The sequence below is a fragment of the Canis aureus genome, chromosome 12 (genome assembly GCF_053574225.1).
Source record: "Canis aureus isolate CA01 chromosome 12, VMU_Caureus_v.1.0, whole genome shotgun sequence".
Taxonomy (NCBI): domain Eukaryota; kingdom Metazoa; phylum Chordata; class Mammalia; order Carnivora; family Canidae; genus Canis; species Canis aureus.
In genome coordinates this window covers 60,520,456-60,534,461 of record NC_135622.1, presented here as the reverse complement: position 1 = coordinate 60,534,461, position 14,006 = coordinate 60,520,456, and the positions used below count along the sequence as shown (strand labels likewise).

The following is a 14,006-nucleotide window of genomic DNA, read 5'->3' as shown; positions in this document are numbered from 1 at the left end:
GTGGGTGCTGCTGCGCGGGGAGGGTGCTGCTGCGCGGGGCGGGTGCTGCTGCGCGGGGAGGGTGCTGCTGCGGGGGGCGCGGCGGGGGCGGTGCCGCCCTGGGAGGGCCTGGGGCCTGGGGCCTGGCCCCGCAAGGACACGTGGTGGTGAACCGGGCGGTGTTGGGGCGGGGAGCCGTGTCCTGAGGTCAAGGGTGGGGCGCGGGGTGAGCCGGTGGAGCCGGAGCCCCCTGGAGGGAGGGGAGGGCCAGGGCTGCTTTGTGAGGGAGGCTGTTGAGTCAAAGCCGGAAGGTGGGGCAGGTGCACCTGAGGCCGGGGGCGCTGCCTGGCGGAGCGAGGGGATGGGAACACAAGGTGTGTGCAGGCTTGGGACCTTTCCCATGCCCCGAGCTTCCCTTCCCCAGTGCTCGGATTAGGGACCTGGTCCTTTGTGGTTTTCTAGTGACTTTATGGTGTTTGTTCTTTATTATTTTGTAAGGCGTGCAAAGGAAATTTGAGTGCAGAGGTCAGATGGGAACAAATCGTGGTCTTTGAATTCCAGGCTGACTTCGGTCTGGATCCCCTGACAGTGGGAGCCCTTGATGGTGGGAGCCCTTGGTGGTGGGAGCCCTTGATGGTGGGAGCCCTTGATGGTTTTGGAGGAGGAGGGGGAGGAGAGTGAGCTGAACCCTGCTGTGTGCAATTGAGGGGGTGCTGTGCAGTGTGCTGGGTGCCACCCCTAGATTCCGACCCCACCCCACTTCCCACCTGCTGGGACTGAGCTTCCCCCTGTACCCCTTATCAAAGGTGGGGCATGGCTTGCAGACCTCAGGAGAAAATGGGATGTCAGTAACCTAATTTCTGTGGGATGGGGATTGTCCAGATCCAGCACAATTGGAGTCTGGAAGTTTACGTGTTTAAAGGGGCCCCGATTCTAGTGCCAGGAGCCCTGGAGAACTAAGGACGGGCGGGCTCTGACGCTGCGGGCCGGGCTGCAACTATGGGCGCCTAGTGTGGGCGCCCACAGGCGGTGCCCAAGCCGATACCGACACGCGGAAGCACACTTTCAGCTGCGTGTGCTTGATAAGTGTATTGGGTGCCCCGGGTTTCAGAGGGTGTGTCATTCCTGCATCCACATCCGCACTAGAGGATGGTGCTTCTCTTGTGGACTCCGTGCGGTTTGGGGCTTGGAAGGGACCCCACACACTCCTCAGTGGAAGCCGCTGACGTTTAGCGGGTGAGCTTGGGGCTCAGCCAGAAGCCGGGAGCCACGTCGCCTGTTTTTCCCATTGTGGTTCGTAATTTGGCTCTGCTGCCTTCTTTTGTTCCAATTTCTCCTCTTTGAGGACCTTTCTCTCTGGTGGTGGAGACAGGAGGAGGCCCGCCCTTGCAGACTGAGAGTCACAGAGATAGGTGGTCACTGCAGCTTCCTAGCCCAGCCCGCTCATTGTGACTTGGAGAGGAGAGAGGGCAGGGACCCCACCCCAGGGACCCCCACACAGGCCGAGGCTGGCCTGGGCCCGGCAGCAGCTTTCCTGACTGCCTGCCGGCCTTCCTCCTGCTCTGGGCTTGGGCTAGGGGAGGGGAGACACATCAGCTGCTCTGGGGGTCTGCTGGCCTGGTGGCACCCAGGATGACACTGAGGCCTCCGCCGCTAACTGGGCATCCGGCTACGCAAGACCGCCCCGGGCCCCCAGGTCTCTGGGTGCAGGATTTCAGAGGGCACCAGAGACGATGAACAGAGGGGATTGCTTCTGAGGAAGACAGACCCTCTTCGTATTCACTTGGGTAGCTTCCCGCCTTGGCGATCCAAGAGCGGAGTTGAAGGTGCCTTACGACTAGGAAAGTCACTTGAGGTGATCATTCTCGGGACCAGCCTCCTTTGTCCTTCGTTTCCTTGTAGCTGACACACATGAATAGCTTCTCTTAATTAGATGAAGAAATTAAATTGCAGCAACTGTTTCTATAGCTGCTGGAGATTGGTCCGGAAGGACAGAGCTTGCGCAAACCTCTGACCGGGCTGTGTGACCCAGGGCAAGTGTCTTCACCTCCTTGGGTGGCTCCAGTGGCTTAAACTGTGAAAGCCAGGTGTTGACCTAGCTGGTTCCCAAGATCCAAAAAAAGCAGTTGCTGCTTTTAAGATCTTTTTTTTTTTTTTTTTTTTTTTTTAGGAGAATCAGCATTGCGGGATAAGGTGCCAAATGCAACCAGTTTTATGGACTTTTGGAGAAGAATGTCTTCTCCTACAGAGGATGTGTTGGGAGACAGGCTTTGGAGGGGGTGGTTCTTGGTGATGAGTGTCCATCTTCCTCCGTTCCTGGAATCTGACACCTGCCTTGGAACATGTTTTCTGGGTGGCCTATAGACTGAGAGCTGGGCCTCCTCTGAGGTGCAAGTTTGACAAGCTGGACGTGATGTTAACAGAGGAAAATAAGTTCCCTGGATGGTGGGAAGTAGCGTGTCAGCCAACACTTAGATTTGCCCCAGGAGAGGGAGGAAGCAATGGTTCGTAGTCACTTAGGATGCCCTGTCACTGAGTGCTGCTCATCGGGCCCTCGCCCAGGAACCCAGTTCTCATGTAGCCCGCGGGACGGGCGCTGCGACGGTCCCCACATCACTGAGGAGGGAAGGGAAGCAGGGCGTGGCTGGGCTGTCCGAGGCCGTGCACATGGTGAACACTGAAGCCCGCGTGGGACTCCGAGTCCTCGGCAGAGGATCTGTTCTGTGACCTCGAGGAGGCCACAGCCTGGGGGTGGAAGCCAGCACATCCACAGACAGTCCTAATGATGGGGTTGGTGTGCCCAGGGCAGCTCCCGGTGGAGCCCGTGATGCCAGCGACTTGAAGGGTGAGTCCAGGTTCTCCAGGCCACTTTGGAGGCTCAAGGTCAGACTCTGGGCCCCGGGAACAGCCAGCAGGAGCCGGGCGTGGGCCGGGAACTGGGAGCCGGCTGTTGTACAGGGTCTTGTTCTCAGCAGGCTAACTATCTCGGAACACCGTCCAAACCCAGATTCCGGAGTGGAAAACGGTTGCTCTGGTTTCTGGTGTGTCTTCTAGAAGGTTCTCCCAGCGTGGGATTCATCCTTGTATAGTTTTAGAGCCTCCCCCCGGCCCCTTCACCCCCCTGCCCAGTCTGTGTGCTGGAGGAGATTCAGTTCAGAGAAGGTGAGTGGAACCACGGGCAGCACCCCGTGTTTTTACAAGGCAGCCAGCCACCTCTCCTGTTGCCTTCAGAGTCCCCAAGCGAGGCCAGTGTGACTCCCCGGGGCCTGTGGCAGCTGCTGCCTACTGTTCAGGATCCCCGAGCTGGGAGTCACCCCAGCAAAGCGCAGGCCTCCGCAGCTTCTCCCCAGCTGGCAGGGCTCTGTGGGCAGGACCCCGGGCCCAGACCCATAGAACAGTGGGGAGCTTCCACGGTGTCTGTAGTAGGGCTCTCGGTTACATGGGGTTTTGTGTCCGTCCTTGAACAGACACACCTTCTTACACCTCAAACACCTCTTACACGATTTCCCTGGGACTGTTTTTGGCTGCCAGGGGGTCAGTTTCCAAGCAGTTCTTTGGAACAGGGGGTGTCTGACTTTGGGAGGGGGCGATGGGCAGCATTTTAAGGCTCTGTGGAGGGAGGGGGGCTGTGTAGGCTGCATCAACCGTGGAGAGACTCCAGCCTGCGGACAGTGCGGGGCCCGTCTGCTGTGGTGTCTGCATCCAGGATGCGTGTTGAGTGGCTAGTGATGGGGTTGGGTGTGCTCGTCTCTACCCGCCTTTGGGAGCTGGCCAGTCTGCAGGCTCGTCCCCGTTCCAGTACTTGCCATCCCCACCACCCCGTCCCCGGTCAGGCTCGCCTGCGTCCCCACGGGGAGGGCAGCCTGCTGGGCAGAGCGGCCGGCCCTCTCCGCCAGCTTGTGGGTGCCGGGCAGTGTCCCCGTCACAGAAACGTGGGTTAGGCACCCTCTTCTTCCTCGATGTAAAATGTTCTCTTAAACGGGTGTTCTGAAGCCAGAATCAACACATATTTTTTGACTTTCTTGGGAAAGTCAAACTTTGTGTCAATCCCACTGTGGTCCCTCACCATCTCCCCAGAGACCTCTTGTCACTGTGCTGCTGGGATGCCCTCAGCTGCCCCCACTGCTTGTCCAATGACGAGCATGTCCTTCGGTCGAGTCTTCGGGATCCTTCATCGCTTGACCCCAGCCTGTCCAGGGTGGGCCTCCCAACAGCCCCCGAGCAGGTGCCCTGGAGCATTCTCCTGCCATCTCCGTGGGCCACATTCCTGGTGTCCCTTCCGGGCTCAGAACACATACCGTTTTCTTCTCAAAGCTGTAGAACTGCTAATGGGGACATTGGGGTGGTCCCCTCCCCAGGTCCTGGCATCTTGCTGATGGAGCCCTGGGAATGTGGGAGCATAGGACAGAGCCACAGGCCTCAGCACCGGCCAGCCTCGTCCCCGCACCCCGAGCCCTGGCCCCCTCCGTCTCCTACCTGCCAGCTGGGACGTTCTCTGTACCAGGTGCTTCCATAGCAACTTTTCTCAAGACCTATGATTGCGCTTAAAACTCTCGAATCTAATTTTAGCGATTTATGTAACTGATTTCCTCTCGTAAGCCCTACAAGGGTATGAACTTCCTCATTTTTGCGTTCCCTGAGCACCTATTGTGCACTTTAAAAAAAATATATTTATTTATTCATGAGAGATACAGAGAAAGAGAGAGAGAGAGAGAGAGAATGAGAGAGAGAGGCAGAGACACAGGCAGAGGGAGAAGCAGGCTGCATGCAGGGAGCCCGACGTGGGACTCGATTCCTGGTCTCCAGGATCACGCCCTGGGCTGGCGGTAAACTGCTGAGCCACCCAGGCTGCCCTGTTGTACACTTTCTGAGTGCATTTTGGTTAAGTGATTGAGATGAGACAGAGAGAGAGAGAGAGAGAAATTGGGCTCAAAAGGGAAATGAAGACACAGGATTCGAGCTCCAGGGTGATCTGAGCACATCCAGAGAGCCCGGTTCTCTCTTTGGGAGGTGAGTCCACCCACAGAGCAGTGCCCTGTGGGACCCTCAGAAGCTGAACGCAGTGCTGGTGGGGGTGTCGGTGGGGGTGGGAGGAGGGAGGCCTGGCCGGTCCTGTCCATAGACAGCAGACGCCGTCGGGTCCAGTGTCAGATGAGAGCGCTGTCCGGGCTGGCTGGGGCAGCTTGTGGCCCGGGCACTGTGCGATGCTGGGGAGGGGGAGGCTGAGGTGGGCCTCGTTCTGCGGTGTGCAGAAGGTGTGCGTGTCCTCGTGTGTGTTACGGGAGCTCTGGAGGCTGGCGTGAGCGTGTGTAGACTCGAGGCAGCTCCGAGCCGGTGTGCACGGGGCCCTGAGGCATGGGACCCGGTGCTGGGGTTTGTTCCTGCAGACGGTGAGTCCGGGCTGGTGGTCGGGCCCTCGGGGGCAGGAGCAGGCGGCGGGCTCCGTCAGCCTTACAAGTCTGGAGCTTTCTAACGGGAGGCGGAGGCGCTCTAGGCAAAGGGTGGTCGGGTTCCTAGAAAGAGAGATTGTCTGGGAAACACGGGGTGGGCCCTTGATTCGCGTGGTTCCTCCCACACAGGAAGCGGAGAGCCTTGGCTGCGGAGACCCGAGAGTGTGCGTGCAGAATAATCTGCAGCAGTCAGTGTTTTCTCTGTTTCTCGAGGGCTTGACGCTCTCCTTTGGTCCGTGGTGCCAGTGTCCATTCCACAGCATCACACGGGGGGTGTGTTCCAGAAGGAGCGCTGCGTCGGGAAGTGCGAAGGCTTGCGGGCGCCCTGGAGGCCACTGTCAGAGAAACACACAGTCCCTGAAAGTCACTTTCTGGGTGCCCCGATCGCCATATGGTACTTCTCAGGAGCCCCCTTCCAACACACACGCACGGGCACACGGGAGTCCCGGGATGACGGAGTTAGAAGAGCTTCTAGAAGACTTGGAGAGCGGGCGCCTTGGGATGTGGATTTGTTGGCTAAAACTGCCTATTTCTTCCTAATCGCTTGGCGGGCGAGGCGGTGCCAGTGCCTGGAGTGGATGAGACGGCGCCCCGCAGAGATCACAGTCCCTTCTTTCTTCTTTAGGTCTCAATGAAGCGTCCAGCACAGGCCCTGGGAACCGAGACAGTGTGATTGTGAGAGGCCAGCAGCGGGAGGGTAGGGCCGGATGTGGCGGGGAAAGAAGACAAAAAGGTTATCTGTCTGCGTTCCCTCCGCTTGCGGGACCCTAAGGCAGGACCTCCGTGTCAGGCTGCGCTGTCCTCCTCCGGGTCTGGGGCGCTGACGTCTTCCCACTGCCCTCTGTCTGCATGCAGGGGGGCAGCGCCCTGCCCCCAGCCTGCCCCCCCCCAAGCCAGGTCCCCAGTGTGATGATGTGATGACGCGGAGCCTTTGGGAGGCGTGTCGGGCACGGGGGGGGGGGGCGCTCGTGAATGGGATGGGAGCCCCCTCGCCCATCCTGCCCGTGAGGACATGGCGAGTGGGAGGCCACCTGAACCAGACAGAGGCTGTCACCAGACCCCGAACCTTCCGGCATCTTGAGCTCGGACTTCCAGCCTCCACAGCTGTGAGATACGAGTGTCCGTTGTTTACGAGCCGCCCGTCTGAGGGGACGGTTACGAGGGTGGTTGGAGTGAACGAAGATAGGCAGTGACAGCTGGTCACCAGTTCTACGGGAGTTGGGCCTACTCTGTTGGTCACACGTGAATTGGATCCCCGGCAAGGACCCGAATGAGCACATCACCGATCCTGGGGGTTAGGCGTATCCAAAAGGGGACACAGTTCAGCCCGTAACACCAACGGCAGGCGCAGGGGTACACGATTGTACATGTTTGTATGTTGCTGTGTGTTTGGCTCACAAGGGAACGCTCACCAACGAGGGCTGCAAGAAACCAGTTGGCGTTTCCTCCGTGGCACTGGGAGGGGACGGTTGCCGGCACAGGTCCTGCTGCACCGTGCTGCTCACGAGAACTGGCTTCTGCTCTTGTTGCCCTCTGTCCTCCGCGTGTCGGCCTATGCCCTCATGCTGGGCACCCCGGGGTCCAGAGGGCTCACCACAACTCCCAGCTCACGGGTGTGTGTTGAAGGTGGCAAGAGAAGTATGTGTGTGTGTGGGGGGGAGTTTGGTGTCGCCTGCATCTGTCCTTTTGATCAGAGAACAACAGGCCTTTGGGGAAGCCCTGCAACGGCCTCTGTGTGTGTCCCATTGAAGTGGGCTTCCTGGCAGACCCCAGGGTGTGAGAAGCTGGGGGAGCCAGAAGGACCGTCCTCACGAGAACTGGACAGCACGGTACGTGAAGCCAGCTGCCCAGCGTCTGCATGGCCAGGCTGTGCCAGCGTCCGTTGCCCTTGCTGGTCTCACCTGTTCTCATCTGGAAGGCAGGAATCCCCACGGGACGAGGTCCAGACCAGCCTGCGCATGGGTCGCGTGGCTCACGTGGCCCCGGTGTCTTGCCAGTGTCGAGTAAGCCCATCTGAGCCTTCCCTGATTTGTAGTTTTGGGTGCGGTGAGGAGCAGAAAATCACGTCCTGTCCTGTCCGTGTCTGTGTCCCCCTCGCAGCTGGCACGGAGCCTGGCACGGGGTAGCTGCTCCGTAAGTGTTTGCAGACCTTAACTAGGCCTCTCCACCCTTCACAGGCCTCGGGGTCCAGGAGCAGTCTCAGCCGTTGCTCCATCCCTTCTGTTCTTTGGCCCTTTCCCTTGGCCGACCTCCTGCGTTCCAAGGTGGATGAAGGGACATCCAGTGAGGGCGCGCCCAGGGACCCGGGGAGGGCAGGGGGCTGCTGAGGCCTTTCCAGAACAGGACGGGGTGTGGAGCTCTGTAATCCGCCGGCAGGTACGGACCTCTGCAGCCTTCGGCATCATGCAAGTTCCAGTTTCGCTCCAGTGAGGACGACCAGTAGGGACCCACAGCAATCCCTTGTCATCTGGCAGCGTCGCTCACCCTCCACTCCCCCCGCCTGTGAAATAGGTCAACATCTAAGGCTCACGCAGTTTATTAATGCCCAATAAATACCCACCGCGTCCTCAGCCAGGTCCTGGGCTGTGGAAGGTGCAAACGTCAACGCCTCAGAAGGAAGTGTTGTCAGTTTGTTCTTAAATGAGCTTGCCCTCCCCCGGGCAGCGGAGGGGCCAGGGGGCCAGTTCTTATCTGTTAATCCTTTAATCGCTCCCAGGACTCTTTCTCCTTTGGCCCAGCGCCCTGTTTCCTTCACAGTGACCTTGTTTTCTCTCCGTCACGGCCACGTGCGTGCTTGCGGGTACGGGCTTTCTTTGGGGGCACAGGCACGGGCACCGGCGTGGGCTGTGTCCTGCCGGCCTGGCACATGGGCTGCTCTCCCGGGGACTGTTTATCCGGCGAAGGTGGGACGTCTTCTGGCTACAACAGAGCAAACCCGACCAGATGGGCAGAGGGGAGGGCGTGTGGAGGGCTGCACCGTGCAGGCGGAGGCCGCTGGCTTCGTGGGTCCTGAGCCCTTCCACGGAGGCCAGTCCCAAGGGACCTGCTGTGTGTGTGGAGAAATGCACGGCCAGTTTCCAAGAGCTGGCGTGAAAACCGGTGTAAATGAAAGCAATCTCAGGAATAACATTTACGTGATTACATGTTAACGTGATTTTATTTTACTCATTTGAATAAAATGTTACTAACATTAATTTCCCTTATTTTTACTTAAAAAAAAAGAAAAAGAAAAACGTGCCAGGGGCACCAGGGTGGCTCAGTCGGTTGGGCGTCTTGGTTTCGGCTCAGGTCATGATCTCAGGGTCTCGAATCGAGCCCCCGTCGGGCTCAGCGCAGAGTCTGCTTGAGATGCTCTCTCTCCTCTGCCTACCTTCTCTCTCTCTCTCTCTCAAGTAAACAGATAAATTAAAAAAATAATTCTTTTTTTAATGTGCCAGAAAATGTGACACGAGGGACGCAGCTCACGTTAGATTTCCCTGCTGTAGGTTTCCCTGCCATAGTGCTCGTCTGCAGGGATGGCTGCCTATGTTTCTTTGGGGGTTCGCAGGCCTCTCGCCCCTGTGTCGAGGCCCCGCGTGGGCACGTAGGCTGGGAGTGGGGTCACCCCTGCCGGGCTGCACGTCCTGACGCGGGCCGTGTGCTCATCCTCGCTCCCCAGTGACGGTGTCTGCCGTTTAGCCCCGATGCTTGAGGTTCCTGCCGACTTGGCCCATTTGTGCACCTCTTCCCTGCAGCCTGTATTATTCGCATTCGGTGCTTTGAGGGACTGAGCTCAAGTCAGTATCAACTCAGAGGCAGGTATCCTTGGACTGTTTTTTTTTTTTTTTTTAATGTATAAAATGAGATTGGGTTGGGCAAACATATCATTTTAGTCTCTGGAATTTGCCATGAGTCTCACCTGGGCATCAGGTTAACTGCTCTAGGGCCTCCTAATTCCGCCCCCCCCCCACCCCGAGCAATCCCCCCAGTCTCTCTCCCAGCCCCCCGCTGTGGTTTTTCCTGAACACTGGCCTGTGGGGCTCGAGTCCAGGGTACCCACCACGTCTCCCACTCGTGAGCCCGGTGAAGGCCGGTTGCGAGGGCGCCCTCCTCCTTGAACCGCGGCTTTCCTAGCGGCTCCGTGCATCTCTGTGCTTTTCCCTGCATCTCCGATGCCTTCTGTGCTGGTCATCCTGCCAGCCGCCCTCCTCCATCCCGGTGTCCCTGAGCAGCTCTGGCATTTTGTGGAGGACGTGGTACGGAGACAGCATCCTTTCACTCTCCGGACACAGAGGCACGGAGCCTACGGCCTAGGAGCTTTGCAAAATGAAATATTTCTAAATCTTGGAAACCAGTGTTAGCTCCAAAGTATTAAAAGCAAAACACCCAGAACTGATGTTAACACGTGTCATATTTTGTCGACAAAATAGTCAAGAGAAACTCAAGGCACAATTTTATAGAAATTCTGGGTAACCTGAAATGAGGGCACTATTTACGGGGAAGCAAACATCCCTGACCAGGTCCTGCCCTCGTGCCGGTCCTGCCCAGCTCCTCTGGGCGGTAGAGCAGAGACTCAGATGCCCACATTTATTTGTCAGGCTTTCTTGGGGTGCATTGTGGCAGGCTGAGCTCCTGGGTGAAGAGCATGTCTAACTCCTGTCCCCAGCCCGGCACCTGGTAGGTACTTTAGCTTCAGTGCTTTAAACTTTTAACTCAACTCCCCGCATTTAAAAATAAAATAAAATAAAATAAAGGACCTTCCGGTCTGCCTGAAAGTTTATGCTTCTTTCTGAAGCGCCACCCTAGGGTGGTTTTTAAAACCCAGTGGCATCTATAAGCTGATCCCAAATGGCAAACACCCTGAACTGATTTGCTAACAAAAATAATCATCTGGAGGCTGCAAACGTAGTTTGCATGATTTTAGTTTAAATTGTATACAGATCTTTCCTGGCACGAACTCTCTGTGTCATCTGCTCCATACTGGCCATCCAGAAGTCAGTCTCGTGACAATATAACAACCATCATGTGATAATAAAATACTTGGGTGGCAAGAGCGATTTTTCTTGGTTAACATGAAATTGTTATTTAAGAGAATTTCTAGGAGGAATTAGGTAAAAGGAACATTGGCTGATAGGATGAAGGGGGCTCTGCTGCAGAACAGGAAGCGGTTAAGTATAAATCATGCTGGCTCAGCAGAAGGAATGCGTTTCTGGGCCTAAACGGGGTGGGGTGAGGGGAAGGGATGGCTTAAGGATAAATGCATGATTTTTATTTGCAACCACAAATACTTGAGACAGTTGCACTTTGGGGAATCTAGCTCAAGGAAATGATGCTAAACGTGGGGAAAAAGAAGGAAATCTTTATGCACAAATGCTTCTCGTGTGTGTGTGTGTGTGTGTGTGTGTGTGTGTGTTTAAATAACAGTCCCAAATGGAAAACATCTAAGTATGGTTAAGTAAATATCCTGCTCTAATTAGATATGATTTTTGGAGATTGTGGACATGGGAAAATTTTTATAATATATTGTGAAGTGAAAACAATTCTGAGACCCAGTTGCCTTGTATGGTGGGTCTTTATATTTTTAGAGATGGAGAGAGAGGGAGGGAAGGAGGAGGGGAGAGGAGAGGCAGAGGGAGAGGGAGAGAGAATCCAATGCAGGGTTCGATCCCCCAACCCCAAGATCATGACCTGAGCTGAGATCAAAAGTCAGATGTTTAATGAACTGAGCCACTCAGGCACCCCTACTCTTGATTTTTGAAACTGTGGTTTTATTTTATAGTGAAATAAACGATCTGGGTTTTAAAATTTACTTAATTGTAAATTTTGCCCACCAACACACACAGTTTATTATTTCCTACACGACAGATACATATTTCAACAGATCATTTGACTGTATCTCCAGTGGTCATTTCGCTGCCTCGGCCTTGGAGAGGAATGGATAATGGACCAGGAGAAAGTGCTCCTATTATCCATAAATGAAACCAGCCCCCTGAACACCCCCAGTCTTCCTGCAGGGTTGTGTTATGTCACAGCTCTGCACATCTGACCAAGGGCAGCTCACATCAGGAGTGTGACAGCATGGCCCATGGACCACGTCACAGCTCAGGAGTTGTGGGTCCGACTTGAGGGCAGCATCACTAGACCTCGGTGATCGGGGCTTCAAATCCTGCTCCACACTCCCGGTCCCACTGGGCCTTCTGCAAAGACCTGGAGCCTCTCTGTAAACTTCCCATTTTATTTTATCCATCTAAAACGTGAGACCAGTACTTGGATTACTTCCCTTTTGGGGCTTCTGCAAGGGTTAAAGAAATTGTGAATAAGAAAACTTAGAGAAATCGCTGGAGGCCCATCTAAAAGGCGGATTCGCAAGTGACCCTGTGGCCCTTTCACAGGTGTGAGACATGAGGAAGTGGGGAGCACTGGGGGACCTCAGGGAATACTGCCTGCTGGACCCAGATTCCATCTGGAAGACACTTCCTGGTTGAATAAGACACCAGTAGCCTTTCTGGTCTATGAAAACGGAATGCATTAGAACTAGGAAGGCTGCTACCCTTGAGGTTTTCAACTAAAATGAGGGCAGCCTAAATGAAATAATGCGTATTTCCTCCTTTTCCTATTTTTCTATTTTAATTATTGTATAGCTGTAGGTTTTCAGGGACGATGCCAGCACAGGTGGCATTGCTGGTAGATACAGGACAAGTAGACTGGCCGTGGGCTGAGTTGGCCATTGCTTCTTATGGAAGGTGCACACCCCTTCCCTCTTCTGTACCCATCTCACCCTTCACGGTTTTAGCCTGACTAGATATTTATCGATTTTTATGGATTTTTTCAAAGAACCAGGTCATGATTTTGTTGTTTTTCTTTATTGTTGTTTTGATTTCATTGATCTCTGCTCCAATTTTTATTGTTTTTTTAAATTTTTAAATTTTTATTTTTTTCTGCTTCCCTTGGGCTTCAGTTGCTTTTCTCTCATTTCCTAAAGAGAAAGCTTGAGGGGCTGACTTTAGATCATTCTGCTTTACTAACACATGCATTTAATACTACATATTTCCCTGTAAGCACAGCTTTTGCTACATTGTACTCATTTTGATAAGTTTTACTTTTGTTTTCATTCAGTTCAAAATGATTTTTAGTTTCTTTTCAGACTTCTTTGCCCCACATGTCATTTAAAAGTGTGTTGTTTAATCTCCAAATATTTGGGGATGTTCCAATTTTTTTTTTGTCATAGACTTATAGTGTAGTACCATTGTGATGTGAAAGCAGGGCTTATATGATTTCAGTTTTGTTTTTTTTTTTTTAATTTGTTACGGTGGGTTTTATGGCCTAGAATGTTTCCTGGGAGCTGGAGGAATGTGTATTCTATTGTTATTGGATGGAATATTGAATTGTGTCAAATAAATCAAGTTGATTATTAGTGCTGCTTGGTCAACTTCTGCCTGCTGGATCTGTCAGTTACTGAAAGGAGTGGTGGTGTCCAGCTATGATTGTGGATTTGTGTATTTCCTCCTGCATGTCTGTCAGTTTTTGCTTCTGTATTTTGATGCTCTGTTATTAGGTGCATATATGTTTAGTGTTATTTCTTGGAGAACAGACCCCTGTATCCTTATGTAATGTCCCTGTTTATCTCCAGTGATTTTCCTTGTTCTGAAGTTGGCTTTGTCTGAAGTTAACATAGCTCCTCTAGCTTTCTTTGGATTAGCATTAGCACGGTATATCTTTCTCCACCCCTTTACTTTTAACCTGAGCCTTCTTATTTACAGTAGATTACTTTAAATAACATAGATTTAGGTCTTGCTTTTTTAGCCACTTTGAAAATCTCAGTCTTTTAACTTTTATCCAATATATTCAGACTGCTGATATTATTGAATTAATATCTACTGTGTTCATAATTGTTTTTTTAAGATTTTATTTTTGTTTATTTATTTTAAGATTTTATTTTATTTATTTTAAAAGTCTTATTTATTTATTTGAGAGAGAGAGTACCAGCAGGGGAGAGGGGCAGAGAGAGCAGGAGAAGCAGACACCCCACTAAGCAGGGAGCCTGATGCAGGGCTAGATCCCAGGACTCTGGGATCATGACCTGAGCATAAGGCAGATAGATGCTTAACCAACTGAGCCACCCAGGCCCCTTAAGATTTTATTTTCAGGTAATCTCTACACCCAATGTGGAACTCAAATTTACAACTCTGAAATCAGGAGTCACATGCTCTACTCCTGACCTAGCCAGGTACCCCTAAAGATTTTATTTTTAAGTAATCTCTGCAACCAGAGATCAAGAGTCATAGGACCCATCCTCTGAGCCAGCCAGGTGCCCTATAATTGTTTTTAGTCATTACATCTGTTCTTTTTTTTCCCTCCTTTTTTCCTTCTTTTACTGGCTTCTTTGCTTCTGAATATTGTATATAATTCTTTTTCGTCTCCACTGTTACCATATCAGTTAAACTAATTTCTAACATTTTTGGTAGTTGGCCTAAGGTTTGCAGTATACATTTGTTAAGCAAACTAAGCCCATTTTTAAATAATACTGTACCATTTGATATGTAATAATGTTACCTTAGAGTATTGCTGGATCTTCTATCCCTTCCCTTATGACTTTGC

General features: G+C 53.1%; 1 protein-coding gene across 1 annotated transcript in view; it reads left to right on the top strand.

Moving 5' to 3' along the window:
* The first annotated feature begins 219 nt into the window (after positions 1 to 219).
* Positions 220 to 14,006, top strand: part of RNF144A (ring finger protein 144A) — a 115,582-nt gene continuing 101,795 nt past the window's right edge. The window contains exon 1 of the mRNA XM_077844229.1: positions 220 to 353. Within this exon, the coding sequence (XP_077700355.1) occupies positions 341 to 353 (13 nt within the window). The 5' untranslated portion in view covers positions 220 to 340. The remainder of the gene's footprint in view (positions 354 to 14,006) is intronic.